Here is a 27,595-nt window from a genome sequence, read left to right as displayed (position 1 = left end):
CAACGTTGCCGGAGGTGGGCGGAGGCAGGCGGCAACGGCGGCGCTGGTTAGAGAGAAACTTACTTGGGAAGTTGTTATTCTTGGCCAAATTAACTTGGTGTCCTCGTAGTTGTTCAATTTCAATGATTGGCCACTGCACCAATTGTTTCCCACTTGAATCGAGTCAGAGATGCCTTGGGATTGCCTGCAAAATGGATCCCGTAAGATTTTATTGATCTTCTCCTTCCTTTTGATTAAATTTCCCAACTTCAGCCGAAGGGCATCGATAGAGGAAATTGAAACTGTTGACCTAGGTGAAAAACTAAGCCACTTTTTGAATCATAAAGGATTACTGGAAAGCAAACTATGAGAAATAAACTGGGTCTAGGAAGCATTAATTCAGACATTAGATGCAAATCGTGCAATCTATGAGATGAAGAAACAGAGATGTTCACAAACACTAATCAGACCATCCCTTCTTTACATCATCGGCTACGCTAGAGGATTCATTTATCCAACCCCACAATATCCTCCTCTTCTTCGAGTCATCTAAAAATGTTTTCGAAGTGTAATTTTCCATAGTCGTATCTCAAGCCTGAGCCATTGTCTACAAAGCCAGAATCGGGAGTGTATTGATCCTTGGCAGGATCACAAGTGCCAATTATGTAATACTCGTGTTTGGTATCATCCAAGCTCACCTTAAGCACATGCTTAACACCCCGATTAATGACTGAAGTATTGAGACCCATTTTGCCATTGAGAGAGACTGGGAAGAAATCTAGGCATTCCCACATTTCAGTGTTGTCCGACAAATGGAGTGGGTGTTGATCTTGCCGGAGGTGGGCGGAGGTGGTGGTGTTGGGCAGAGGCAAAGGCGTTGTCGGAGGCAGCTGCGGGCGACAATGCTGATGATGATTTGTAAGAGAAAAAAGATGAACAATTTTTTGCCCTTATTTGATATTATTTTTAAAAAATTAATTTATTTTTAAAATTTTATTAAAAATATTACTTTTATTGATATTAGAGCTCAAAAATTGCCTTTATCAACTATAATCCCAATTTAAAATCAGATTTTAGAATATCGTTGACAAGTGAAAACTCTGGAAAACCCAAAATACAAATCGAGAGTGCTTCCAAACGGGGCCCTTTGTGACCTCACCTTTAGTCATTTTATTCGACTTGACCCGCGCTTGTCAGGCATGGTGGGCTTGGCAATTCGAGTAATTCTCTCTCCGAGTCATATACTCCTTTCTTTGGATATTCGACTCGTCCGAGTACTTTTACTCGGTGCGGACTTCGGACACGTCGAAGGAAAACTTTTGACCAATAAAACCGGACCACGTCATCTCGAATGTTGACGTGTAAACAAGCCAACGACCTGTACAACTCAGAAGACGGCTTTAGATGAACTAGGAAGGTGAACTTTCTAAAGTGACCTTGTTCCGTAATCAAGTGATCGTACTAATGCCCTGCTTTAATTATGGGTATTTTAGGAATTTTACTCGTTCGATAAAATGGTCCTGATAGTTTCACAGAGAGCAAGAAAAAACTCTTGTCAGGAAAAGGAATTTTCTTCCTTCGGGTTGAGAAATTTGGAGGTGCTTTTCATGTATTTGAATTTTTGTCTCTTTGATCTATAAGATGAAATGGACAATTGGAGTTCTGAGTGAGATCTTTAATAGTGTATTTTCAGTACCCTTGCTTAATCTCTGATGGTTGAGAACTTCTCTATTGATTGCAATGGCCGCTCCGTTCTTCTCAACGCCTTTCCAACCTTATGTTTACCAGGTAAACTTTACATTTTTTTTGTTTTTGTTTTTCTTTAATTTCGATTACATTGCGTGTATGTATTTGTATTCTCTTTTTTGGGGGGATAAAATTGATTTGTTATTCGGTTTTAGTGTTAGATCCGCTCTGTATCTAGATATAGTAATAATTTTCGTGATTTGATGTGCATTAACGAAGAGTTATTTGTTTTGTCTTCTGTATAGTCGACCTGTCTGGTTTCAATTTCCTGTGATTTTGGGCTTACGTGGTATTTTAAAGGTCCTGAAAGTCATAACTGGAGTCAATTGACTACAAAGAGATTTCTTAGAATGTTGGTTATGACGTGGAAATTTTATGTTAGCCTAAACTTACAATCTATACTCATTATCATTCATACTATAGCCATTGAGTGAGCTGGAATTATTAGGTTTTATCTTACAAATACTCGTTTTGTGGCAGTTTCTTTAATTTGTCAAGAACCATTACTATAAATCAGAGCTAACGTATGATGCATGCACAAATCAAGTGTTTTGCATCCTTCTGATCGTCTTCGTTGTTTTTAAACTATTGTCATCTGCATTATTCCACTGAAGTGGGGTGTGAAACATGAATATAGTTCTTCCATTGTATTCTGTGTAATGCATCATATCTTTAGCAACATAATACGATCAACTGAAATGAAAATGGCATAACCCCAACCATATGGGGTTGGCTAGATGAATCCTGTTTCCAATTCCACTCTATCAAGGGACTATCTTACTTTCTCATGCCGTCTTTGGTTTGTGTATAGGTCTTCCAGTCCCTTAGCTTTATCATCTATTTCTTCTTGCTGGTGTTGTAGAGGATGTTCTATTCACATGGCTAAACCACCTTAACCCACTTCCCCTCATTTCATCACCTGTTTGGGCCATATTGTCAAGGTGCCATTGTGCCAAGGCAAAGCTAGGCAACAAGGGAGTGACTAGCCACTTGGGCGATGGATTTTTTCTTTTCTTTAACCTGAATCCTAGGCTAATTCCCTAATTTTGTTAGTAACCAAAACTCATTTTTTACTAATATGTAGTAGTGGTTTTCACCAAAAGTACAAACTTCAGATCAAAACATAGAAACTCATCATATTCATGAGAAGAGGAAGAAGAAGAAGAAGTACAAGCCTCTTATAGAAATTGTCCCAAAAGAGAAAGGGAAAAACTTAGAAAATAAGGAGAAGGGGAGAGGCCCCTATTTTTGTCCCAAGAAAAGAAGAAAAGAAAGGGGTGGAATAAAAACATTCATCTCAGTCCTATTGATTGCTCTTATGTGTTCATTAGTTAAAGTCTTCAAGTTCTTCCATGCTTATTGATTGAAGTTTTTAGTCTTCAAGAGCTAAAGGCAGTGTTCGCTGACTTGTTTTTTGATTAAACCACGACAAACAAGAAAGTAATAGAAAGAACTAATATATAAAAAATTACAAACCTACAGAATCAATGATTTGATGTAACAATGTCTATGATAAAATTATAAACTCACAATATAAAAATATAAAAACATTATAAAGCACATTCTACAAAAACAACTAGGTGCTTGGATGAGGTGACCCCCATCTCCTAGGCATTGCTTTGACAACTATGGTTTAGGAAACTTCTAGATTTGCACAAATGCATTTATATCTAATCCTATCCTTTCTATATTTGTCCCTCATTCATCTCAACGTTTGCATCTTTGTTTGACATGGTATTTAATTACTGCCATATTCTACCAAATAATGAGCTCTCAAAATTGTTTCTTGTTTTTTCCTCTAACAAGTAGCGAAATAATGAACAGAAAGAAGAGGGGGAAGATGTGTACAAGGAGAGTTCCACAGAGCTGTCTTAGAGGAGTTTTAAATGTGGTTTCATTTTTTTTTTTTTGATCAATATAAATATGGTTTCATTCCACCACAAGAATAGATCACATGATTTTTTTTTGAAGATAAATAAAAAAGATAATTCATTAAATAAGAAGAAAGGTACAATGCAGCAGTGACAAGGCATCACCCACTAATCCAAATAACAAGCAGTAAAAAACAAAGAGATCACATGAAGTATAAACCAAGGCTAAACCATTGACATCTTTTGATATGCATAAGAACAATGTTTTCATGAAGATGGCTAAGGCTCTAATCTTGTGGATATGGAACAAGTAATCGTTCCCTAGGCTGTTTTGTTTTTCCTAACCACGTTATTGGAGTCTCTAGTCAGGACTAAGGGAACAGGAAAATGTGATTGTTTACCTACCTATTAGAGTTAATGGTTCCTTTCCTAATATGGTTCTGGTTTAGTAATTTTGGAAAATATTTTGCCGTCCTTTCTTTTATTTTCTTGTCCTTCATTAGGTTCTTTTAATCCTGATTTTATATTCATCAACATCACATTTTTTAACTCACTCCTTCCTTCGTTTCTTCAATTTTTTAGACATCTTTAGCAGCCATATGTTCTTAGCATGTTGCACAAGTAAACATTGCTAATTTGAAATGCAATTTCTTTAGAATATTTTGTTTTGCCTTCTTCTTAATGCTTTTATATCACTGTAGATTTTTTGTTCATTGCTGGTTCATTTTTCCAAGCCGTTGTTCACTGATAGCCTTTTGGATATCATTATTTCGCTACCAAATTCACTGAAAGGCAGGAAATAAGTCATTCAGTTCAGCCACTTCAGCTGTTATCAAATAACCCTTTAGTCGAGGGGGAACCTGCTCTTGAGGGGTTGGAACCTGATTCAAAGAGAATGAGGCTGCATACTTCCAGCCTCTTATGACATCATTAGATGAGGACCAAAACCCTTGTTGTTTCACCTAATGAGCCACCTTCACAGGTATTAGCTCAACCAATGCTTCTATAGATTGGTTCTTATTTGAGAACGCTACCATTTCCTTCCTGCTAAACAGACCACAAAACAGCTGCTTGAGTACAACCCCATAAAATCTTTCCTCTTTTTGAGGAGAGAAGAACAGGGGATGGACTAAGTTATCTATGTCCAACAATAACAAAAGGACAGGAGATTAATAACTAACTTTCATTGCAATGAAAAAAAAAAACATATGAGGTGATAGATACCAAAAAAGCTTTCTTTTGAAGCCTTTTACAAGTGTTGACCTTTTTTTTGATAATTAACTGGAGAATTTTATTAAGAAAGAAACACCATCCTTCAAACTCAACTAGGCAGCAGGCCAAAAGTTACAAAGCAACTCCCAGATATAGGGAGCCCAACACAACATAAACATAACCAAGCACAATAAAGAGAAGCTATTACAAATTACAACTCCACCTTGGACAACCCCATTCTAGCTGTTCCTTAGTCACCCCAGCTCTTGCTAAAGCATCTGCCAACATGTTAGCACTTCTGCGCACCCGATTGAATGAGACATTCAAGGTTGTACTTGCACCTAGAGAATGTGCCTGCCTTACCAACAATCTGACTTTCCAAGGTATTGCATTTTGGGTTTTCATCCAACAGACATTCAATTAGGGGTCATCACTTTTAGCCTGGTCTGCCCTGCAAATTTTTGGTCTTAGCCCTAGGTTTTGTGTCCAAGCTTGGGCTGAGTTTGAGCCTGCACCAGGTCCAGAAATTTGCAGGTTGAGCTTGGAGCCTTGGGCCCAATATGTTAGGACCCAGAAAACAGGCTGAAAGTATATTATAGAAAGAAGAGGAAGAAGCCAACTCAGCCACTGAGACAGCTAAGCACAACTAATCAAGAAACAGTTGGCACCTAAATTCAGTTACATGTAACCAACCAAAAAGCGAAGCCAAGTGGCAAGTGATTAGTTAGCTGTAATAATGTCATGAGACCATTACAAGAAGGAGAACACTATAAATAGAGGGCTGTACTCTGAAAGAAAGGAATAGAAGACTTGCACCAAGTTCTCTCTCTCTCTCTCTCTCTCTCTCTCTCTCTCTCTCTCTCTCGCTCTCATCTAATTTGATTCAGGAGTCAGCATCACCCTTGAAGGGAAGCCTGTGTCAGGCAGTAACCCAACACAATACTTGTAGGCCTGCCTGGAACAGCTCCAAGTTTTGTATAGGGCCTGGTCCTATATTTCAGGCCCGGGGTGTGGGCTGGCCCGGGCCCAACCCTCGGTTAAGCCCCTTATCCTAGGTGCTAAACATGGTGAGGCCCAGACCGCCCCAGGGCAAATCTGGATACCTTTTACTAGGAACACTAGAGGAGGATGTAGAGATGATGATAGAATTTTAAAGAAACAAATACAAGTGACCAAGAGAATCAACAAAACAAATCCTAGAATCTGACTTTTATAAGTCTAGGAGGGCCTTAAGAGTGTTGAAAAGGTCTATTCATCCTCAATCTCATTATCCCTCAAATTTCTTCTCAACCCAAGTTCCCTTTGATAACCACAAAAAAGAACTAAACATACAATCTGCAATAAGTGACAACTTTTTTCAAGGAGATGGAGTAGATTGTAAGGAATTTCAAGTAGGGTGAGGGCTTCTTGTCTCTCTAAATATTTGTATTCTTTTTAACAATAAAAAAAATCAATTCCTTTTTGTTTTTGAAGTGAGTGAACAAATGAGGTTTATTTTCTACATCTCTTGGCGTTAATGTTTTAAAACTTGACCCAGACACTGAACCGCTTTTCCCTCTCAGTCAACGGGTCAGAAGTTCATCTGTTTTGGTCAAATGTGATGTCATAGAAAATTTCAAAAAATAGTCATACAAAAAAATCCTAACCAGGTCAGATGGGTCAACTTTCCAGGTTGATGGGTCATTGACCAAGTTTTGTAATATGAAGGGTTAGAGGTTGACGCAAAATGGAACTGTGACTGGGTCATGGGGTCACCTGTCTGACTGATCAGGTTAACGACAGGTTGAGAACACTGTTTGGAGTTCATGCATTGAGGAGGAGCCCTTTGTCTTGGTGTAGACTCTTTCTCTCTGTCTGTCTGTCCTTTTCTTTTCATTTATCTCTTTTATCTGTTTTTTTCCCTTTCTTGTGAGACTTTGTAGGATGTTGCACAAATTACCTTCCCCAGGAAGCATATTGCACCAGACCTCATTGTTGTTCATTTGTTGTAACTGTTTACAAGGTAGTATCTGTGAAAAAAAATGCATATGTTTTCTTTATCAAAAGGTCAAAACTTTGATTTCTAGGAAAATTTAATACCTTACAGAATGGGATATACTGTAGAAGTTTTGCTAGAAATTTCAAAATGGCATAAAAGTTCCATATATAATGTGGAACTTCAGATAATGTAATATAGACACGATTCATCTTAAAAGCTACCATACTATGAAATAACCATATATAATGTTTATGACAAGCTCAAGGAACAAAGTAGTGTTTCAGAATGATATTATGCATGTATGATTTGTTGGAAACTTGGAACATCTCTCATTAACACCAAAATTTGCTATCATTAATTGTTGATTTCTTTGTGCTATTTATCAAATATGATAATGCAATCTTCTGGCAGAAACATCACCTGTATCTTGTTGAAACTATGTGGTTTTGTGAATTTCTTTTTAAGAACAACTGTACTGATACTTTTTAAAACTAGTAATTAAGCACGTGAGAAATTTTTTTCATACTAATTACTTGAATTTTAGATATATCATAATTAAGATAAAAATTGAAAATTAACAAAATTAACAATATGATTAAAAATAAACTCAGATGCTTGTAATAAATGTGCACGCGCATTGTGTGTGGAAATTTTAAATTACAATAACAATTATTATTATTATTATTATTAAATTTTGTATTTCATTAATTTTTGCCATAAATAAAAATAAATTTTATTTTAACAATTATTTTTATTTATTAGGATGAATATATAACATTATAAATGTTCCCAAATGCAGTAGAATTTTGTACTTTTTCATTGTTTGTGTTTTATCTTTTTTAAATATTCTTATTCAATTATGACATCATGAGTTTCTTTGAAAGGTTGGATCATTGACCCACCATCTAGATAAGAAAATAGCTTTACTTTTGGATTTGTTTTAAATTATATATCATCTATATTTTATAAATAATTTTTACTTATTACACTTAATTTTTGTTTGACACAATTAATATATAATTTTTTATATATTCTTTTGATTACTTGTACTCTTTTATTTTTTAAAAGATTTATTATTTAACTATCATATCCTTGGTTAATCCATTTGACCCAAACCACTAACCCATAACCCAAAAAGGAAAATAATTTGACTTCTAGGTTGACACTAAATTTTATATTACATTTCCATCACTTATAATGAATGTATAGTATTGGAGATATACCCATATTTATTTCTATGAATATGGAGCGTTAGATATGTGCCCATTTTTTTCTATTTTTTGTTATTATTTATATTTTCTATTTTTAAAAATTTTATTATTTGACTATGACATCATTTCATTTATAGGTTGATTTTAACTTTGGTGTTCCATTTTCATCATTAATAAAATTACTTTACATTTCATATGTATTTTTATAGTATAATGAATATGCAATATTAGATATATGTCCAATTCTTTTTATTTTTTGTATTATATATTTAATATATTTAAATTTTGTATTATTAAATATGGCATTATTTATTAACCCATTTGACCCAAATTGGTTGAATTGCTTACCCACCATTGGGAGGGAAGAAAATAGTTTTGTTTTCAAATTATTTTTCAAAATATTTATTTTTATAATATTAAAATTAATTTTATGGATTTAATGAGAGAATATACCTTAATATGAGATTTAATGAGAGAGAATAGGAAAATAATTTTATTTTTAATTGATTTTAAATTTTACATTCTATTTCCATCATTAATAAAGACATTTCTTATTTATCATACTTATTATTATTTAATATGTCGAATATATGATATTAAAAATGTTCCCAATTTTTTAATTTCTATATTTTTAAATTTTATTATTTAATTGTGACAACATGGATTGGCTCATTTGACCCGAAATGGTTTAATTACTTATCACTGCCTAGATGAGAACACTATTTTTTAGGTAGATTTTAAAAGTATGCTTTTATGTTATTGGAATTATTAATTTGTTATGTATGGATTTAATTAATAGAATTTAATGATGATGAGAAATAAAGATGCCTTAAATATATGGTTCAATGAAGTTGAATGCAAATTAATACCTTAAGTGTTGGATTTAATGAGAGGAAATTGAATGCATTGAATATCTTATAATTGTCTATTTTCAACTCATTTAATATTAATAATTGATTACCCTTTTGCCCTCATTTTTTATCAATAAATTTAAATATGAAAGGGCAAATTTTGTCCTAAAAAAATTCTAGAAATATCAGTGAGACTATTCGTACTTTTTAAAGTAGTATAGATAATATCTTCTTGTCAATTTGATACTTTTGAGTTGCCTAAATATTGAGAACTATGTTTTTTCAGAGTCCACAAGCAGCTGTAATACCTTTTCAAATTTTGGGCGGTGAAGCTCAGATAGTTCAGGTATAGTTCACAATAATAAAAAGTACTCTTGCGATTGTCCTATTTTTGTTTTTCTTCTTTCCATTGAACTGATAATATCCTTTCTGTTTTCTTGTTCTTTTGGCCACTAGATTATGTTAAAACCACAAGAAAAGATTATTGCAAAGCCTGGTAAGTATCCTGTCAATGATTTATGTTGTTTTAAACATTAATTGTGTGGGAAATATAATATGGTTTAACAAATTGCCTTGGCAATATTTTTTTTCTTTTTTCTTTTTGAGTGTGTGTCTGTGATTGTTAATGTTGAGTTTTGGGCTGATGTTATTTGTTTTATTTACATAGCATAGTTAGGGAGTTATTGGGCCTTAGGCCCATTAGTTTATGTTTTAAGTTAAGAGTGTTTATTCAGTTCTTACAAGTAGTCAACTTACTAAGGGCATACTTGTCTTTGTAATCTCTTTTATTTGTGAGTATATAATCTAATGAAAGGGGCGACCAGACCTAATTTTGTGAGTATAGAGGGAGCGGTAGCCTCTTCTCTTTCTTCTCCCGCTCTTACAGAAAAGGGAATCTTTGGAAGGAGGGGCTTCTAGAGTACTAGGAAGGTGTTGAGGTTTCTGAAGGAGATAAATACCTTTCTTCTCATCTCAAATTGATTTCGTAGTTTGTTCTGTGAGTTATGGAGGGTTGTGGAGCTGAAAACAAATTTGCAGGTGAAATGGAACTATGGGGAGGAGGTGTTGGAGATCTCTTAAGGCTTGGGACCATCACTACAGTTAAGTTGGATGGTACAAACTGCTTAGAATGGTCACAATCTGCAAAAATGGACATTGGAGCTCGTGGGAAATTGGGGTATATCACCAGTGAGGAAAAGAAACCTAAGACTAACTACTAGTGGGTACAAGGGAATTACATGGTGATGACTTGGCTATGCAATTCCATGTTACCCCATATAAGTAAGAATTTTTTATGGGCTAACACAACTAAGGAGATTTGGGATGGAGTAGCAGAAACTTATTCGCAGAATGAGAATGTTGCTAGAGCCTACCAGTTGAGAAACTAGGTGATTGCTACTAGGCAGTAGACCTATTCATGGGTCGGGTAGCCCGATGGCTCGGCCCGGCCCGGCCCGCACCCCCGGTCGGGCTTGGTCATGTAATTAGGCCCGCGGGCCTGACCTTGGGCCTAACACAGTAAACCCGATTGTGTTTCGGGCCGGGCTCAGGATTTGTCATAAAAGGCCGGCTCGACCCGACTCAACATTATATATTTTATAAATTATATAAAATATATAAATAATATAATATTTATTGAAATATATATTTATAATTTAACATATACATTTTTTATTCTTTTCTTTATAATTTCTCTCTCTCTCTCTATGTATATATATATATATATACATATATATATTCAGCCGCTTCAGCAGTAGTAACAGTATGGGCTAAATTTCGGGCTCGGGCCCAGGCCTGGGCTTCGGGCTTTTTATGAGGCTCGGGCTTGGGCCTTAGAAAAATCTGTTAATACAGAGTGAAAGCCCGGCCCGGCCCATGAACAGGTCTACTAGGCAGGGAGATAAGTCTATTGCTATTTATTTTTTAGCCCTCGAAACCTTATGGTAGGAGATAGATCATTTGGAGACTATGGTTTGTGAAAGTAGCAAGGACGCAACAACTTATCAAAAGTTGGTAGAGAAGAATGGGGTTTTTGAGTTTTAAATAGGATTTAACTCTGAGTATGACATTGCATGACAGCATATTCTTTCCCTAGACAGTGTAACTCTCTCTCAGGCATATGCTTTTGTGTCTGGAGAGGAGAGTAGGAGGAATGTGATGATGAGGAACCCAGACCTTGAGCAGTCAGCTATGGTTAGCACAGTGAAGCCTAAGCCGAGTGGGGACAAGGGTGGAATTGAACCGAGGAAGGAGGATAAGAAGGATCTGATCTATGACTATTGTAAGAAACCTAAACATACCAGAGATACCTGCTGGAAGCTTTACCCACACCTTATACCAAGCTGACTCAGAAACAAGAAGGGAAATGTGAATATGACAATGATTGATGATTTCTCAGGACCACCTACTATAGCTTCTCCAGAGTCTGTTGCAGTAGCTGCAATGAGGGCTGAATTGGAGAGGTATGGGCAATTTTTTATCAGAGGGATACAACCAGCTCTAACTCATTATTAGGTGCATAGTAGGGTGCAAGTGGATCAGGAGGTAGCCATTCTACTTCGTTTGCACATACAGTTAGTTCACATGCCATTGCAAATTATGTCTCTACTATAGGTAAGGGGGGACCTCCCTGGATTATAGACTTAGGAGCCTCAGAACATATGACCAACATTTCCACCATTTTCTCGAGGGGTTCTTCTTAGGGGGAGTGTTTTGGGGAAGGAAGTGAGCAATCAATACCATTTCCTGTTCTAGCTCCTTTGTCCACTCTAGTGTTTGACCCACCTACTCCACTCACTTTGCCACCTCCATTGCATCCTGTCTCTCAGTGTTTTACACGACAACACAGGGAGGTTTATTCCACAACAGAGTAACCCACGTCACTCTTTATCGGCTCATCGGAGATTCCAGGTTCAATTGACACAAACCCAAGTATGCTTCTTGTTTCTTCTGATGACCTAACACCATTGTAGATGACCTAGATCTCCCTATTGCACTTTGAAATGGGAAGAGGAAGTGTACTGCTCATTGCATCTCACACTATCTTTCTTATAGTGGATTATCCCCTTCATATCGGGCCTTCCTTTCCTCCCTCGACTCTGTGTGTATACCCAAGAGTGTTAATGAGGCCCTCTCCAAACCTGAGTGGAAGACAGTTATGCAAGAGGAAATGAAAGTATTAGTTAAAAATCATACATGGGAGATTGTGGATTTACCTGATGGCAAGGAGATAGTTGGGTGTAGATGGGTTTATACAGTGAAGTAAGTACAAGGCTGATGGGAGTATAGAAAGGTACAAGGCAAGTCCGGTTGCAAAAGGGTACACTTAGACTTATGGCACAGATTACTTTGAGACTTTTGCACCAGTGGCAAAGATGAGCTCAGAGTCCGGATTCTTCTATCATTAGCAGCTACATACTCTTGGCCACTCTTCCAACTTGATGTGAAGAATGCTTTTCTTAATGGGGACCTGCAAAGGAGGTGTACATGGACCTTCTAGCTAGCTTTTACAATGATGTGGATAAAGGAAATGTATGTAGGTTGAAGAAGTCTCTATATGGTTTGAAGCAATCACCCAAAGCATGGTTTGGCAGGTTTAGAAGTGCATTGGTTGTATTTGGCTACACTTAAACTCAATCTGATCATACTTTTTTTGTGAAGAGGAGGGGGTCACTGGTGTCAGTTTTGATAGTGTATGTGGATGACATTGTAGTCACAGGAAATAATCTGAGTGAGATTGATACCTTGAAGAAGAACTTGCACAAAAAGTTTGAGATCAAGGATCTTGGGGAGCTGAAGTACTTTTTGGGCATTGAGGTGGCAAGGTCCAAGCATGGGATCTTCGTCCCATAGAGGAAGTATGTTCTGGATCTACTACAGAAGATAGGAAAACTTGGGGCAAGGGAAACTGATGCACCTATTGATAAGAACCAAAGGATAAATGCTTCAAAAGGTGAACTAGTGAAGGATGTTGGAAGGTATCAAAGATTAGTGGGCCAGTTGCTATACTTGTGTATGACACGACCAGACATCTCTTATGCAGTAAGTGTGGTGAATCAATACATGCATGTCCCACAAGTTCGGCATTGGGAGGCTATTGATAGGATACTTTCCTATTTGAAGGGACACCCAGGTAGAGGCATATTGTTTGCTGACCATGGATAGTTGAAGTTAGAGGCTTACACAGGTGATGATTGGGCAGGGTGTCTAGATGACAGGAGACCTACATCAGGAGTTTGCACTCTTATTGGAGGTAATTTTGTTTCATGGAAGAATAAGAAACAAATAGTTGTGGCAAGGTCATGTGCATAAGCTAAATACAGAGCCATGGAACATGCTGTTTTAGAGTTCCTCTGGGTCTATTGTGACAATCAAGCAGCAATTAACATTGCCCACAACCTAGTTCAACATGATAGGATAAAGCATATAGAAGGGGATAGACACTTTATAAGGGAAAGGGTGACATTTGGAGAAGTTTGCTTACCATATATTGCATCTGACTTGTAGCTTGCTAATGTTCTTACAAAAGGTGTTGCAAGAAACAAGCTGGAGCATGATCTACGCAAGTTGGGAATGTGAGACATCTATTCCCAACTTGAGGGGGAGTGTTGAGTTTTGAGCTGATATTACTTGTTTTATTTACATAGCATAGTTACAGAGTTATTGGGCCTTAGGCCCATTAGTTTATGTTTTAAGTTGAGAGTGCTTATTAAGTTCTTACAAGTAGTCGACTTACTAAGGGCATACCTATCTTTGTAATCTCTTTTATTTGAGTATATAATCTAATGAAAGGGGCAACCAGACCTAATTTTTTGGCTTCTCCCATTTTCTTCAACCTCTCTTCTCTTTCTTTCTCTGCAGAAACCTTCTCTTTTCTTTCTTTTCTTCTCTCTTACAGTTTTTATATCAAAACAGATCTTCCAAACTTTTCTATTGTTAACTGTCAATTTATTAGATTATAAATAATGAATGATGTATGTACAACATGCCATGCACCATAAAATTGGTTAAAGCCAAGTCTTTCCAACCCATTTTGTTGTTTGCATTACAGTTGCCAAAAATAATTAATTCCTGTTTACCCCTTGCTAGGATAGAGCATTGGCCAATTTATTAACTGATCTTGGTACCCATGAAAAACTGGAGCTTAGTTCCATGACTGCTCATAACATGTTGGTACTGCCATAAACCTTGGCGATTATTCTTTAACCAATCCATCACTAGTTTTAAATCCCCTTCCACTATTACATATCTATAACCCAAGGATTTCCCCAAATGTAGTCCTTGCAATAATGCTAGCAGCTTAGCAGTTAGCTCTAATGAAACCCTCATTTCTGTATACACCACCTATAGCTGATGGCCTCAGGTTGCAGATGCTACATCCCTCAAAATTCAGCTTGGCATCCCATGATATCTATTGACTTTGATTAGGATTCAGTTTTGTATAGTTAATGATTTACTATTTTATATACTTTTGATTACCTTCTAATCATTGTAGAGAAGATGGGCCGAATGGCCCATAGGCTATTTATCCTTTTTATCTTTTATGTTCTTTGTTGTAATGGGCCTTAATCTGGGCTTTATTCTTTCTTATGTTATGTCTTTTTAATTTTCTGCCCAATTAGGGGCTTCTCTGTAAATTACTAAAGTTTAACTTAATGAAATAGAATTAAGGGAGTAAGAGAAGAGATTATGTTCGAAAATCTCTCTTTGAACCCAAGTTTCCGCCACCTTCTTCTTCTTCTCTCCTCTTAAACTCTGATTTCTGCTACTTTCTTTTGAATTTTTGCAACTTTCTAAACAGTCCTTTCTTCTCAAAAGGCTGTTTTTCTTCTTGGTATCAGAGCAGGCTTTTTTTCCCTTTTTTTCACCTTTTTTTTCACCTTTTTTTCCCATACACAGTGTGTATGGAGAACTGAATCGTATGAATAGTTAAAGAAACCTATTTCAGCCCAGTTGTTAGTGGTTTCTGGAGAGAAGGGGACTGGTTTTGTCGTCCTCTTGACAGATTCAAGTGTGTTGCCCAAAACCCTAATTTTTTGGAGAAATCTGATTGTGGGCCCCACAGGGAGTTTGACCTGGGTGCTCAGTGACTTTGAAGGCTTTCTCATTCTTCTTCTTGAAGATCGAATCAAGTGGATTGGTGTTCTGTGAAGTCTACAAGGAGCGGCTGAGTTTTCTCTGTTTCTCCCAGCTTTCGGGTGTGATGCAGGTTATTGGTACGGCTGCATAGTGGTTGGCTCACAACACAGTTTTTTGTTCTGTCCTCATTTGTTGTTATTCGAAGTTGTTTGAAGTCATTTTTTGAAGTATTTAAGAAGATGAACTCCTCAGACTTTGAAAACAAGCATGTTGCTGAATCCGAACAAGTTTCGGGAGCCTCTGTAGACTCTCTACTAGTTGTGACCACAGTCAAGATGGATGAAACTAATTATTTGGATTGGTCACAATCAGTAAAAGTTCATATTTGTAGTAGAGGCAAATGGGGTTTTATCTCTGGGAGCAAAAAGGCTTCTCCGGAAAATGATCCATCATATGAAAAGTGGATGCAAGAAAATTATACTGTTATTGGATGGCTTGTGAACTCAATGCAACCACAGATTAGTCAGCACTATTTGTGGAAGAATTCAACAAAGGAAATTTGGGATAGTGTTGCTGAAACATATTCCCAAAAATTAAATGTGGCCAGGGTTTACAAGTTGAGAAGTGATGTGAAGAATTTGAGACAGGGGGAGAAACCATTAGCTGTATACTTCTCAACACTGAAGTCTTTATGGCAAGAAATAGATTTGATAGAAGTTGTAGCCTGGGAAACCACTAATGATGCTGAAACCTACAGAAAACTGGTTGAGAGAAACAGGGTGTTTGAGTTCTTGACAGGGCTAAATCCAGAGTATGACATTACAAAGCAAAATATTTTATCCAATGATAGTGTCTCACTATCTCAAGCATATGCCTTGGTAAGTAGTGAAGAAAGCAGAAGACTTGTCCAGGTCCAAGGGGCTGGTCTAAATGATCACTTTGCTAATATGGGAGTGAAACCCAAGGGGGTTGCAAGGACTCCAAGTAGCTCAGGGAAGAAAGAGATTATCTGTGAGTACTATAAAAAGCCAAAACACACTAAAGACAAGTGCTGGAAATTGCATCCTAAGCTCCTACCACTTCGGTTTCAGAAGAAGTCTGATAATATAAAGGCAGGGAGTGCCAATGTTGCTGTTGGTCCAGATAGTGACAAATACCAAATTGAAGAGATGACGGCTAGTGAGCAGTTAGTAGCTATGAAGGCAGAATATGAGAAGTTTGGGAGGATGATCAATCACCTAGAGGGTGTGACCTCTTCTTCCAACCCTCCAGGAAATTCAACCTCTTCTGCATTTGCTCACTCAGGCATACGGGCTTCTGCCAATCATGCAACCATTTAAGGTAATCGTAGGATCCCTTGGATTATTGATTCTAGTGCTTCTAATCATATGACCAGCCTTTTTACTTTTTTTGTTTCATATGATTTACTTCCTGGACGTGACAAAATCACCCTAGCTGATGGCTCTCTTGCCCCTATCCCCGGCAAGGGAACCATCGAGGCTACAGACTCTTTGGTTCTTCCTTCTGCTCTTCATGTACCTAGACTAAATACAAACTTGTTATCTGTAAGTAGCCTAACTAAGTCATTAAACTGTTGTGTAACCTTCTTCCCTTCCTATTGTGTTTTTTAGGATTTGGAGTCTTAGAAGGTGATTGGGAGTAGCCGTGAGGCGAATGGATTATATCTGCTGGATACTCCTGGACAGTGCCATGAACAACCTGGAAAAGCTGCTTTTGGGTCTACATCTACAGAGTCCATCAGTCGAGTCATGTTATGTCATTTTCGTTTGGGTCATCTTTCTTTTTCTGCATTAAGTCATTTATTCCCAGAACTGTTTAAGGGAATTAGTTTGTCTAGTCTTCATTATGAGTCTTGTGAACTGTCAAAACATTGTAGAAACATTTATCCTCTGAGTAATAAAAGATCTTCTTCTCTTTTTAATATTGTGCACTCTGATGTGTGGGGGCCTTACTACTTACCTTCTATGGGTGGCTACAAATATTTTATCTTGTTCATTTATGACTTTTCTCGATTCACTTGGATATTTTTGATGAAGTCCTGTGATGAAGTTCCCAAACTCGTGAGGCAATTCCATGAATTTGTCCTAACCCAATTTGATACCAGAATTAAAATTTTCAGATCCAACAATGCAAAAGAATATTTTGAGAAAAACCTGACCTGCTATCTCACTGATTTAGGGGTTATTCATCAAAGCTCCTGTGTTAGGACCCCAGAACAGAATGAAGTTGCTGAAAGAAAAAATAGACATATTGTTGAAGTTGCAAGAAGTATTCTATTTGCCTCACATGTCCCTACAAAATTTTGGGGTGATGTTGTTCTCATTGCTACCTACCTTATAAATCGTATGCCATCCAGGGTTTTAGGGTTTAAGTCTCCCTTCAGTCTTCTCCATCCGGACAAGGATCTTTTTCAGATTGATTTATGTTTTACAGTGTACGTGAACCTGATAGTACACCATATGTCTTCTCCATATTAGATGTAATAATGTATCATTGATTGATCACAAATTTACTGATCAATGTTCAAGAAGCTTTTTTCAGAAGTGATTACTGACTTTAATGAAAGCCATAGAAACTAAGGTTCTATTTTAAACTAATCTAACTTTAAAAATATAATTAAAAAATCCTAATTAATTCCTCATCTATTTGTGATGCAATATACATGTAATAAAATGATTTATCCCATACTCACTCTATCATTGTAGTACCTTTGTTTTTATCCCTTGGGGAGTGACAAAGCATTCATTGGCTTTATCATGGTAGTTCCTTTGTCATGTAATAAAATGATTTACCCCCTACTCACTTTATCATGGAAGCTCCTATTGCCTGCATGAACTTCTATTGAGATCTTAGAAACCATGTCTGGCAAAGTATTGGCTTTATAAATGTCTTTCCCTTGTTTCAACAAGGAACATATGTGCAGAAATTGTTAGATGGTCTAATAGAACTGCAACCTTAGGTTATACCATAAAATGTTCTTCCGCCATTTTCTACAACTCTGGTTTGGATTTTTGCTATTTTCCTCCAATTGGGGGCAGTTTTTTTGCATGTCCTTTTATAAAATACACAATGTATTTAACATTTCCTTTCCCTATGGTATTCTAAATTGTTAATTGTCACTTTCTAGATGAAGGAGCTAGTCACATCTGTTATGTCCTTAATTTGTCTATCTGATGCTTTAATAAAATTTGTAGGCTCCATGTGCTACATGTCAGGGTCCATTCAGATGGAAAATGTTTACCCCCCAGAAAATGAAGGAGGTATTTGGCAATGGCTTTTTGGGAAGAATGTGACTAATGTTGTTCTTCTCAATCCTGGTCCAAATGATGGATTTGTTGGAATAGCTGCACCTTCTCTTGCAAGGATACTACCGGTCTGTATTTACAAAATATATCCATTTTACTTGGTTCCATATTTGCATTATTAAATTATGCATTTCGTGTCTGCTTAACTTCATTATTTGGTCTTTATTAGGTGCTCATACTACTAATATTTATCTCTGGATATCACCAATCACACTCACTCTTGTTTCGTACTTGTGTTTTCGGTTCTTACAGATTGACTTAGCAATGTTTGGCGGTGAAATTTTATGCCAGGTAGAATTAATTATCAGCAACACCCATTCCAACATTAGATGAATTTGGATGGTGTTTTTACCATAACCTCTCATTTTACAGTCAGCAACTTAGTGAAGATATTCCCATGTGTCTCTTGTTAGTCTAGTTAGCTTGTTGCCTTTTCTTTGCTTTCTTTTGTTGAGTTTACATTTTATGGAAATGGTTGTTGTAGCCAGATGCGTTTCTTTGCTCAGTCCATGATGTGACTGTCACCAACTCTATCGATCATAGGCACCGTAATGTTGTCCCTGGTCCAGAGGTGAGATCATGATCAATGCTGGTTTTCTTTCTGTTTAATTAAAGTAGAAATTCAGGACTGTTATCAGTCTTGAACCCTAATTGATTTCAGGTTCGAAAATAAGAAGGTAAAGAGAAAAGAGGAGGAAGAGGGAGGAGAAGCAATAGAACACAAGAGTTGAAAAAGGAGGAGCAGAAGCTTAATGTTCTGCCGCTGCCACTTTAATTAATATTTATAGGTTATGCTCATTACATGGAAAGGACAGATCTGCCCTTAGTCTTTACATAACAAATAGAGCAAAAATAAGACTGAAATAAATAATAACTGAAACAACTAAATGACCAATAGCTAACCCTAGGAAGACTAGAACACCTTCCACCCTACGAACACAGTGGGACCGTAGCTGTGGGGCCCACATCAGTGTTCTCTACACTCCCCCTCAAGTTGGGAATAAATGTTTATCATTCCCAACCTGGATAGATCCGCCTCTAACTTCTTCCGTGGTACAGCTTTGGTGAGGATATCTGCCAGCTGCATGTTGGAGGTGATGTATGGGAGACACACTTCTTGTGATGAGACCCTCTCACGCACAAAGTGTCGATCAACTTCAATATGTTTAGTTCTGTCATGCTGCACCGGGTTGTGTGCTATATTAATAGCCGATTGATTATCACAATACAACATCAGGGGCTTCTCATACTCAATACCCAACTCCTCAAGTAGTGATCTCAGCCAAAGAGTTTCAGCCACTCCGTTAGCCATTGACCTGTACTCAGCTTCAGTACTAGATCGGGAGACAACACTCCGTTTCTTACTCCTCCAAGAGACCAGGTTACCTCCCACAAGAGCACAATATCCAGAGGTAGACCTTCTGTCATCAACACTCCCAGCCCAATCGGCATCCGTATAGACTTCCTCCTTCATGTGGTCATTGTTCTTGAACAGTGTACCTCTACCCGGGCATTTCTTCAAGTATGCTAGTATTCTTTCTGTTGCTAGAAGGTGCGTGGTTCTAGGAGAATGCATGTACTGATTGACAACACTAACTGCATAGCTGATATCTGGCCGAGTGAGGCATAGATATATGAGCTTTCCCACTAACCGCTGGAACATAACTTTGTTTTCAAGCAGCTCCCCACTCTCTGCACTAATCCTGTGGTTCTGTTCAATGGGTGTATTTGCAGGTTTGACACCCAGCTTTCCAGTTTCAGCCAACAGATCTAGAACATATTTCCTCTGAGAGACAAAGTTCCCTTGTTTAGATCTAGCAACCTCAATACCCAAAAAGTACCGTAGTGTACCCAGATCTTTCACCTCAAACTCTTGATGAAGTAGTTGTTTGAGGGACTCAATCTCATGGCTGTCATTTCCTGTCACCACAATATCATCAACATATACTGCAAGTAGTGTCAGTGAGGATTCCACCCTCTTGATGAACAGTGTATGATCTGACTGGGCCTGTACATAACCGAACTTCCCAAGAGCTAGTCTGAATCTGTCAAACCAAGCTCTAGGTGACTGCTTCAAACCATACAATGCCTTATTGAGCCGGCAGACCTTCTTACCTGCCTCTGTATCATAAAATCCAGGAGGCAACTGCATGTAAACCTCTTCCTGCAAGTCCCCATTCAGGAAGGCATTTTTAACATCCATTTGGTACAAAGGCCAAGTGTAGTTTGCTGCAAGAGATAATAGAACCTGAATGGTGGTCATCTTGGCTACCGGGGCAAATGTCTCCAAGTAATCTATACCATAAGTCTGAGTGAACCCTTTTGCAACTAGCCGAGCTTTGTACCTCTCAATGGAACCATCCGCATTGTGCTTCACAGTAAATACCCATCTGCATCCAACTGGTTTCTTTCCTTTGGGCAGGTCAACTAGCTCCTAGGTATTATTTTTCAACAGGGCATCCATTTCAACTTGCATTGCACCTCTCCACTCCGGGACTGATAGGGCTTCTTGCACTGTTCTTGGAATAGGGATATTAGCAACGGAAGTGAGATAGGACCTGTAGGAGGGAGATAGGTGATCATAGGACAAAAACTGGGAGATGCAGTGGGCTGTAGATGTGGTGCAATGCCGTTTTCCTTTACGGATGGCAATGGGAAGGTCAAGGTCATCTGCAGGGGGGTGAGGTAGCAACAATGGAAGGAGTCTCTGTGGGCCCTGGGACTGTAATATCTGGACTTGGAGCCGTAGAAGAGGTTGGAGCTGGCCGAGACTGCTGATGACCGGGATCAACCTGCCTGCATCGCCTGTGATAGACTCTCAACTCCCGATCCCCCTGACCACCTTCACTACTGCAGCCCTCATCACCCACTGGAATAGGTAAGGGAACAACCCCAAAAGTATTAACCCTGCCCTCACTGCACTCCCCCTGAAGAAAAGGACCCAAATCTCCACGCTCACTACTCTCCCCCTGAGGAGAGACCCGAGAATAGTAGGGTGTCTCCTCAAAGAAAGTGACATCCATGGATACAAACCTCTTCCCTGAGATAGGATCATAGCAGCAATAACCCTTTTGAGTTTGTGCATAACCAAGAAAGATGCATTTGGAGGCCTTGGGTTCAAACTTGGAGTGATGGGGACCGAGAAGCTGAACAAAACAGGTACAACCAAATGTTTTGAGGGGAACAGTGAACAACTCCTCATCTGGGTATAGAAGGGAAAAAGGAGATGACATATCAAGAACCCGGGAAGGAACCCGATTAATAAGATATACCGCCGTGAGGATAGCATCACCCCAGAAGCGAATAGGGACATTGGAGGTAAACATAATGCTTCTAGCCACCTCCAAGATGTGCCTATTCTTCCTTTCTGCAACCCCATTCTGTTGAGGTGTATAAGGGCAAGTGCTCTGGTGAATAACCCCATGGGTAAGAAGGTAAGATGCCAATGGCTTAGCAAAGTGTTCCTTTGCATTATCAGATCTAAGAACTTTGATCTTGGCATCAAACTGGGTTAGGATCATTTGGTGAAAGTTTTGCGTCATGGTGGGAACCTCATCTCGTGAAAGCATAAGATAAACCCAAGAAAATCGGGTATGGTCATCAACAAATAACAAAAAATATCTGTACCCACCCATGGAAGGAATGTGATATGGCCCCCAAACATCCGTATGCATAAGATCAAAAGGACGATTGCTCCTTTTATTGCTCAACGAATAAGAGTGTCTACAATGTTTAGCAAACTCACAGCTTTCACATTGCAACTGGGACAACTCAATAGACTCAAACAAATTAGGAAACAGACTCCTTAAGGACCGAAAAGACAAATGACCCAATCGGTTGTGCCAAAGCATAACCGAACTCACACTCTGGGAAACAAGTGACTTCTTATCCCCTGGCTCTTTCCGACGAGAACTCTCCCCGAGCAGATAGATCCCATTCGTCTCACGGCCAGTCCCAATCACCTTCTTCGTCTTCAGGTCCTAAAAAACACACCAGTCAGGGAAGAAGGTTATTGAGCAGTTCATGTATTTGGTAATACTACTGACTGAAAGGAGGTTAGTATCAAGCTTAGGGACATGTAAGACAGAAGACAAGGAGATGATATCCGATAGCTTGATGTCACCCTTGCTAGAAATGGGGACAAGAGAGCCATCAACAATAGATACTTTATCCCTACCAGAAGATAAATGATAAGTGGTAAACAATGAAGGCAAGCTAGTCATATGGTCGGATGCACCTGAATCTATTACCCAACAGGGTTCAATGGTACCTGGAGCTGAGGCATGGCAGGCTGAGGCTCGAGTACCTGAATTTGCGGAAGCAAATGTGGCGGGGGCTAATGGTGACTGCGGTGACTGAGTTGAGTTCCCAACTTCCCCTTCCAACTGTATAAGAGCAGCCCGAACTGCGGCTAAGGTCTCTAAGAATGTGCCTCTCGTGCCAGACGTGGATGCTGAATTAGTATGCACTGCCACATGAATGTTACCCTTCTTGCTTCTTAACTTTGTCGGGACCAAATAAGGATGTAGCTTCCAACATGTTTCTTTTGTGTGTTTGGGTTTCTTACAATGCCCACATACCACATAACTGCTGTTCCCAATACTACCTTCTGCCTGATTCTTAAACTCTATTTCGGTCAAGAACCAGAAGTCTCAAAATTAGGGCTACTACAGTCAAAACCAGCACTTGGACTATCAACCACAATCACAAAATCAGTATAGAACCAATCTGTACTCACAGTAGATGTACATGAAACAGGTATAAAACTGATCTGAAATCAGTAACCACACATAACAGCAACAGTCCGAACTGTTTTCACCCCCTTAGAAGAGCTCAAAACCCCAAAAGAAAACTGAAAAACAGTTTGAAGAACAATCTGATATGCTGAAGCCGAATTGGGGTTTTAATCAGTCCTAAAAGCAAATTCTCAGCCGTACACTCCAGACAGTACCGTACGGATAAGGCTTGTAGTAGGGTTAATATGAAACCCTAAAACTGATCAATGTTGAGGAGAGAACTATTAGGGTTTGCCGTAGTATTAGATCACAAGGTTCAGTCCAGTACTAGGGTTTGCCGCAGGATTAAGACAAAACCCTAGAGAATAGAAAGATAAACCCTAGAGTGGTTTGGCCGCCCTTGCTAGATAGGTCCAACCTATCTTCTCTGATAATACTTCTCTCAGAAAATAAAAACTTACAATAGGATGTTGTTCGCTGCCTTCCAAGGTTACTCGAACCTTAGCCTTCTCTGATTTTTCCTGATCACCAACTCGCTGCAACTGTGGCAATTCTTCAAACAGCTGCTAATCCTCTGGAGATCTCCAAGAACCCGTACGGATAAGGCTTGTAGTAGGGTTAATATGAAACCCTAAAACTGATCAATGTTGAGGAGAGAACTATTAGGGTTTGCCGTAGTATTAGATCACAAGGTTCAGTCCAGTACTAGGGTTTGCCGCAGGATTAAGACAAAACCCTAGAGAATAGAAAGATAAACCCTAGAGTGGTTTGGCCGCCCTTGCTAGATAGGTCCAACCTATCTTCTCTGATAATACTTCTCTCAGAAAATAAAAACTTACAATAGGATGTTGTTCGCTGCCTTCCAAGGTTACCCGAACCTTAGCCTTCTCTGATTTTTCCTGATCACCAACTCGCTGCAACTGTGGCAATTCTTCAAACAGCTGCTAATCCTCTGGAGATCTCCAAGAACCAGTCAACGAACTCTACTTTCTCAGCTTCCAGCCTTAGATGGTTCTCATGTGGTCGGCTGGACTAGACTCACATGAGAAACCCTAGCTCTGATACCAAGTAGAAATTCAGGACTGTTGTCAGTCTTGAACCCTAATTGATTTCAGGTTCGAAAATAAGAAGAAAGGTAAAGAGAAAAGAGGAGGAAGAGGGAGGAGAAGCAGTAGAACACAAGAGTTGAAAAAGGAGGAGCAGAAGCTTAATGTTCTGCCGTCGCCACTTTAATTAATATTTATAGGTTATGCTCATTACATGGAAAGGACAGATCTGCCCTTAGTCTTTACATAACAAATAGAGCAAAAATAAGACTGAAATAAATAACAACTGAAACAACTAAGTGACCAATAGCTAACCCTAGGAAGACTAGAACACCTTCCACCCTACGAACACAGTGGGACAGTAGCTGTGGGGCCCACATGAGTGTTCTCTACAATTAAAAGATGAGATCAGCATGCAGCTGATGTTATGCTACCTTGGGATATGTGTCTTTTGCTTTATTTATATCCATTGACTTTGCACCTTGTTATTTCTGTATGGAGTTGTCTATTTGACCGTGAAGTTGATGTTGTTATAGGCAATACTGAGACAGAAGCTGGCTGGCCAAGGGCTTGCTTTCATAGTTGCTGGTGGATCTGGTAAGAAACTAAAAATTCCTCTCTCCAATTCCGATTCTTAGTTTTTAATGGCATTGTGTTACTGCAAATTGTCATATGATTTGTATGCTTGTCAGTTTCTTCTAACTACATATTTACAGACTGCATGGTTGGAATGAATTAAACCATGTTAGAAACACATCTTAGAATGAAATAACCTGTGTGCACAGGTTTGCATTTCATATCTTGCAAAGTTGTCATATCCAACTCCTAGTTTTGATTATAGATTATAACAGAGAGTGTTGGTCTGTTGCTACATAGGTTGTCTGCCATTCTTCCTTAAAAAATGTTCAGGGTTTTTAAAATTTGCTTGGGCTGTTGCAGTTCTGGCTTGAGTTTGGGTTTTATTCTCTGGATATGGGGTCTGATCATGGTGTGACCATTGAGCAGACCTGCATGCATCAAATGCCCTGGTTTATTTACTAGATGCCAAAATTGCTTCTGCACCCATTTTGGTTTACAGTACCCAGTTTCTTACCATTACTTTGATCATCTTGACACAGTTTTAGTAAGTTATTTTTTTCTTGTTGCTGAACAAAATCTGCCTAAACACTGAAATACAATGAAAATCATTGATAGCAGCAGTATTTTTACAAACCAATTGATGACTTTTTGCATATTTGGGGGGGGGGGGGGGGGAGGTTAGCAAAGAAATGAAGAACTTTGAATCAGAGGGTTTCTGAATTGTACTGTCAACAGTGATTAGCTTAGCTTCCCCTAGTGGTAACAGCACCTTGTTCTCTGCATGGCCTGAAGCTGGTTTCACTAGGAGTTGGCAATTGCTCTGGCTAGATTCCCCCTTAGCCATCTGTTGGGTGGTGCTATGTGAGGAGAGGAACAATCGGATCTCCAGGGGTAATTCCACTTGAGTGGAAGTGGTGATTGGTAGGGCAGAAAGACTCATGTTCAAGTGGGTGTCCATAAAGAAAGACTTAAGAGGCATATCCTTCTCTCATATCTGTAATCAGTGGAGACAAATAATTGGTCTTCCACCCCTTTTTGAGAGCTTTATTCTATTTTGTACATGATGTGAATTGCTCATACTGATTGCCCCTCCTTATAGGGGATTTTTCTTTTATCTATTGGGAGTCCTCTCCCCTTCATTAATACAACTACTTTACCTTTCAAAAATTTAAAAGCTTTTCACAATCAAGAGATTGCTTTACCCACTTCCTAAGTCCCCTAAATTGAAGACCTCATTGATAAATTCTGACTCAAATTTTCATTGGATTGGTAGGGGGTAAGATAACTCAGTTGTAGTGATGAAATTTCAGATATTGGAACCCATAAGGATAATCTTATTTATGATTGAATTGTCTAGACTGTTATCCCACCTGTCCCATGATTCAGAGGCTTGTATCTAGGTCTTGTATCAGTTATCTGTCATATGACTCGTACCTGTGCTAATTGCATTTAATTACATCTTTGGCTTGAAGCTGAACTTCTCAATACGTAAATTACTTGGAACAAAATATTAATATCTAATGCCTTTCCAGTGTTTTTATCTAAGTAGTTAGTTTTGGCTTGAAGTCCCAAATATTCTGAATCCATCCTCGTTTTCACTAACCTGTGGATAACTTTGGAACTTCCATCTGCGCTAGTTGTACAGAAAAATCTCGATGTTGGTGAAGTACTGGTTGTTGATGCCTCCTGCATTGTTGCCATGTCGGCAACCATCAATTTCCAGGTCAAATTCTCTGGTCCCATGAGGCGGGTGGTTTTTGGGGTAAGGTTTTTATTTTATTTTTTTAGTGTGTTTTCATCTCTTTTTCATTTCCTCCATCTTCCCTTACTCTATCCCCTGATCCCCTCCTTGTATTGCTTTTTTTCCCCCATTCCCCTATCTCTTCATATCACCCTCATATTCTTAACAATGGCATACATGATTCGTTTATTACTTCTGGTTGTTGATTTATGCATGTCTCATCTTTGGTAAAGGGGGTAAACTATTTTTAAGGTATAACTAAATCATATTTAAAGTGGCAAATATAATCCTAGTTGTTGCAGAAAGTTCGCTTCAGCTAGCCTCTCCTGCTGTTCCCCAAGTGAGAACCATTTTAAATAAATCAACGTGCAGTTTGGGTTTTTTTTTTTTTGGCATGGATTTCCTATTCCTAAGGTCTTCTTAAGTCGGGTTTCACAACTCGGGCTTGAATTATTAGGCTTAGGTTGATTATTTATGAAAGGGTCATGTGTCTTTCTTCATTCTGTTGCAAAAATGTTTACTCAGTCATGCAGCAATTCTTGGTGCTTCAAACACACAGATTCATGATTGGAGCACGCCCAGTAATTGAGCTATACATGTTTATTTACTCAGTTCAATCAATCCAATGTGTTTAATTGTTGTTTAGTTATCATCTTGCAGGGTGAGAACCTAGTAACAGCTGTTTTGACGGGACCGGGCATAGTCTTCCTTCAGAGTCTGCCCTTCTGCCGATTATCTCAACGCATTGCAAGGCAAATCTCCTTTCCTTTCTTCTTCCTCCATCTTCTAATCAGTGTTTGTCACGGTATCAATAGACAATAGTGATGCTGTTTAATCCATTTCCCCCTTCTTTTCCTTTCTCATGTTTTTTTTTTTATTTTTATTTTTAATGTTTTTGTGCTTTCCTTTTTCTTATTGTACTTTCCAAGTTTGAATAAATAAGTGATTTCTTTGTTGCAGAGCGGTTACGTCACCGAGCATGAGGGAAAATCCAAAATTCTTCATCCAGATAGCCATTTTCTTCTTTCTAGCTTATGTTATGATTGTATCTTCATTAATCTTGACAGATGTCTGATTTCCTTTCCTCTTTTCTGCCATAACCCATTTTATTTAGCATTTATCCGGTCTATTGTTACGTAGCAATTTTGTTATTTTCACATGTTAAAATAGATAAACCGGCTGCTAACCATGATTGGTCAGCTATGAAGTAATCAAAATTTTAGTTAGAAGGTACAATTACA

The 27,595-nt window shown here is 38.4% G+C and overlaps 2 protein-coding genes across 5 annotated transcripts; both read left to right on the top strand.

The window, feature by feature from the left end:
* Positions 1 to 1,488: 1,488 nt before the first annotated feature.
* On the top strand, positions 1,489 to 27,595 carry LOC104611627 (uncharacterized). Of its 4 annotated transcripts, none has more exons than XM_019200135.2 (11): positions 1,489 to 1,577; positions 1,662 to 1,767; positions 9,135 to 9,194; positions 9,305 to 9,344; positions 18,142 to 18,320; positions 18,505 to 18,543; positions 18,737 to 18,823; positions 24,571 to 24,631; positions 26,251 to 26,375; positions 27,015 to 27,106; positions 27,315 to 27,595. In XM_019200135.2, exons 2-11 carry the CDS (start codon positions 1,720 to 1,722, stop codon positions 27,427 to 27,429), a joined length of 846 nt encoding a protein of 281 aa, XP_019055680.1. In that variant the 5' UTR covers positions 1,489 to 1,577; positions 1,662 to 1,719; the 3' UTR covers positions 27,430 to 27,595. The 4 variants fall into 4 exon arrangements, with proteins under 4 accessions (XP_019055680.1, XP_088742514.1, XP_088742515.1 ...); XM_010278775.3 differs by having other exon boundaries at positions 1,520 to 1,577; positions 1,673 to 1,767; XM_088886388.1 differs by having other exon boundaries at positions 1,512 to 1,767.
* Positions 9,351 to 16,868, top strand: LOC148800839 (uncharacterized). Its single transcript, XM_088886387.1, has 2 exons — positions 9,351 to 16,267; positions 16,558 to 16,868. Exon 1 carries the CDS (start codon positions 15,166 to 15,168, stop codon positions 16,264 to 16,266), a length of 1,101 nt encoding a protein of 366 aa, XP_088742513.1. The 5' UTR covers positions 9,351 to 15,165; the 3' UTR covers position 16,267; positions 16,558 to 16,868.

The sequence above is a fragment of the Nelumbo nucifera genome, chromosome 4, assembly GCF_055504915.1.
Source record: "Nelumbo nucifera cultivar China Antique chromosome 4, China Antique-T2T, whole genome shotgun sequence".
In the NCBI taxonomy this organism is placed as follows: domain Eukaryota; kingdom Viridiplantae; phylum Streptophyta; class Magnoliopsida; order Proteales; family Nelumbonaceae; genus Nelumbo; species Nelumbo nucifera.
The sequence above is the reverse complement of the archived record's forward strand: the minus strand, read 5'-3'. Positions and strand labels throughout refer to the sequence as shown.

Coding starts and splice junctions, on each gene's coding strand:
- LOC104611627 (XM_019200135.2), top strand. CDS start 1,720: ATGGCCGCTCCGTTCTTCTCAACGCCTTTCCAACCTTATGTTTACCAG. Junction 1,768..9,134: donor TCCAACCTTATGTTTACCAG/GTAAACTTTACA, acceptor ATGTTTTTTCAG/AGTCCACAAGCAGCTGTAAT. Junction 18,321..18,504: donor CTCTTGCAAGGATACTACCG/GTCTGTATTTAC, acceptor CGGTTCTTACAG/ATTGACTTAGCAATGTTTGG.
- LOC148800839 (XM_088886387.1), top strand. CDS start 15,166: ATGAACTCCTCAGACTTTGAAAACAAGCATGTTGCTGAATCCGAACAA.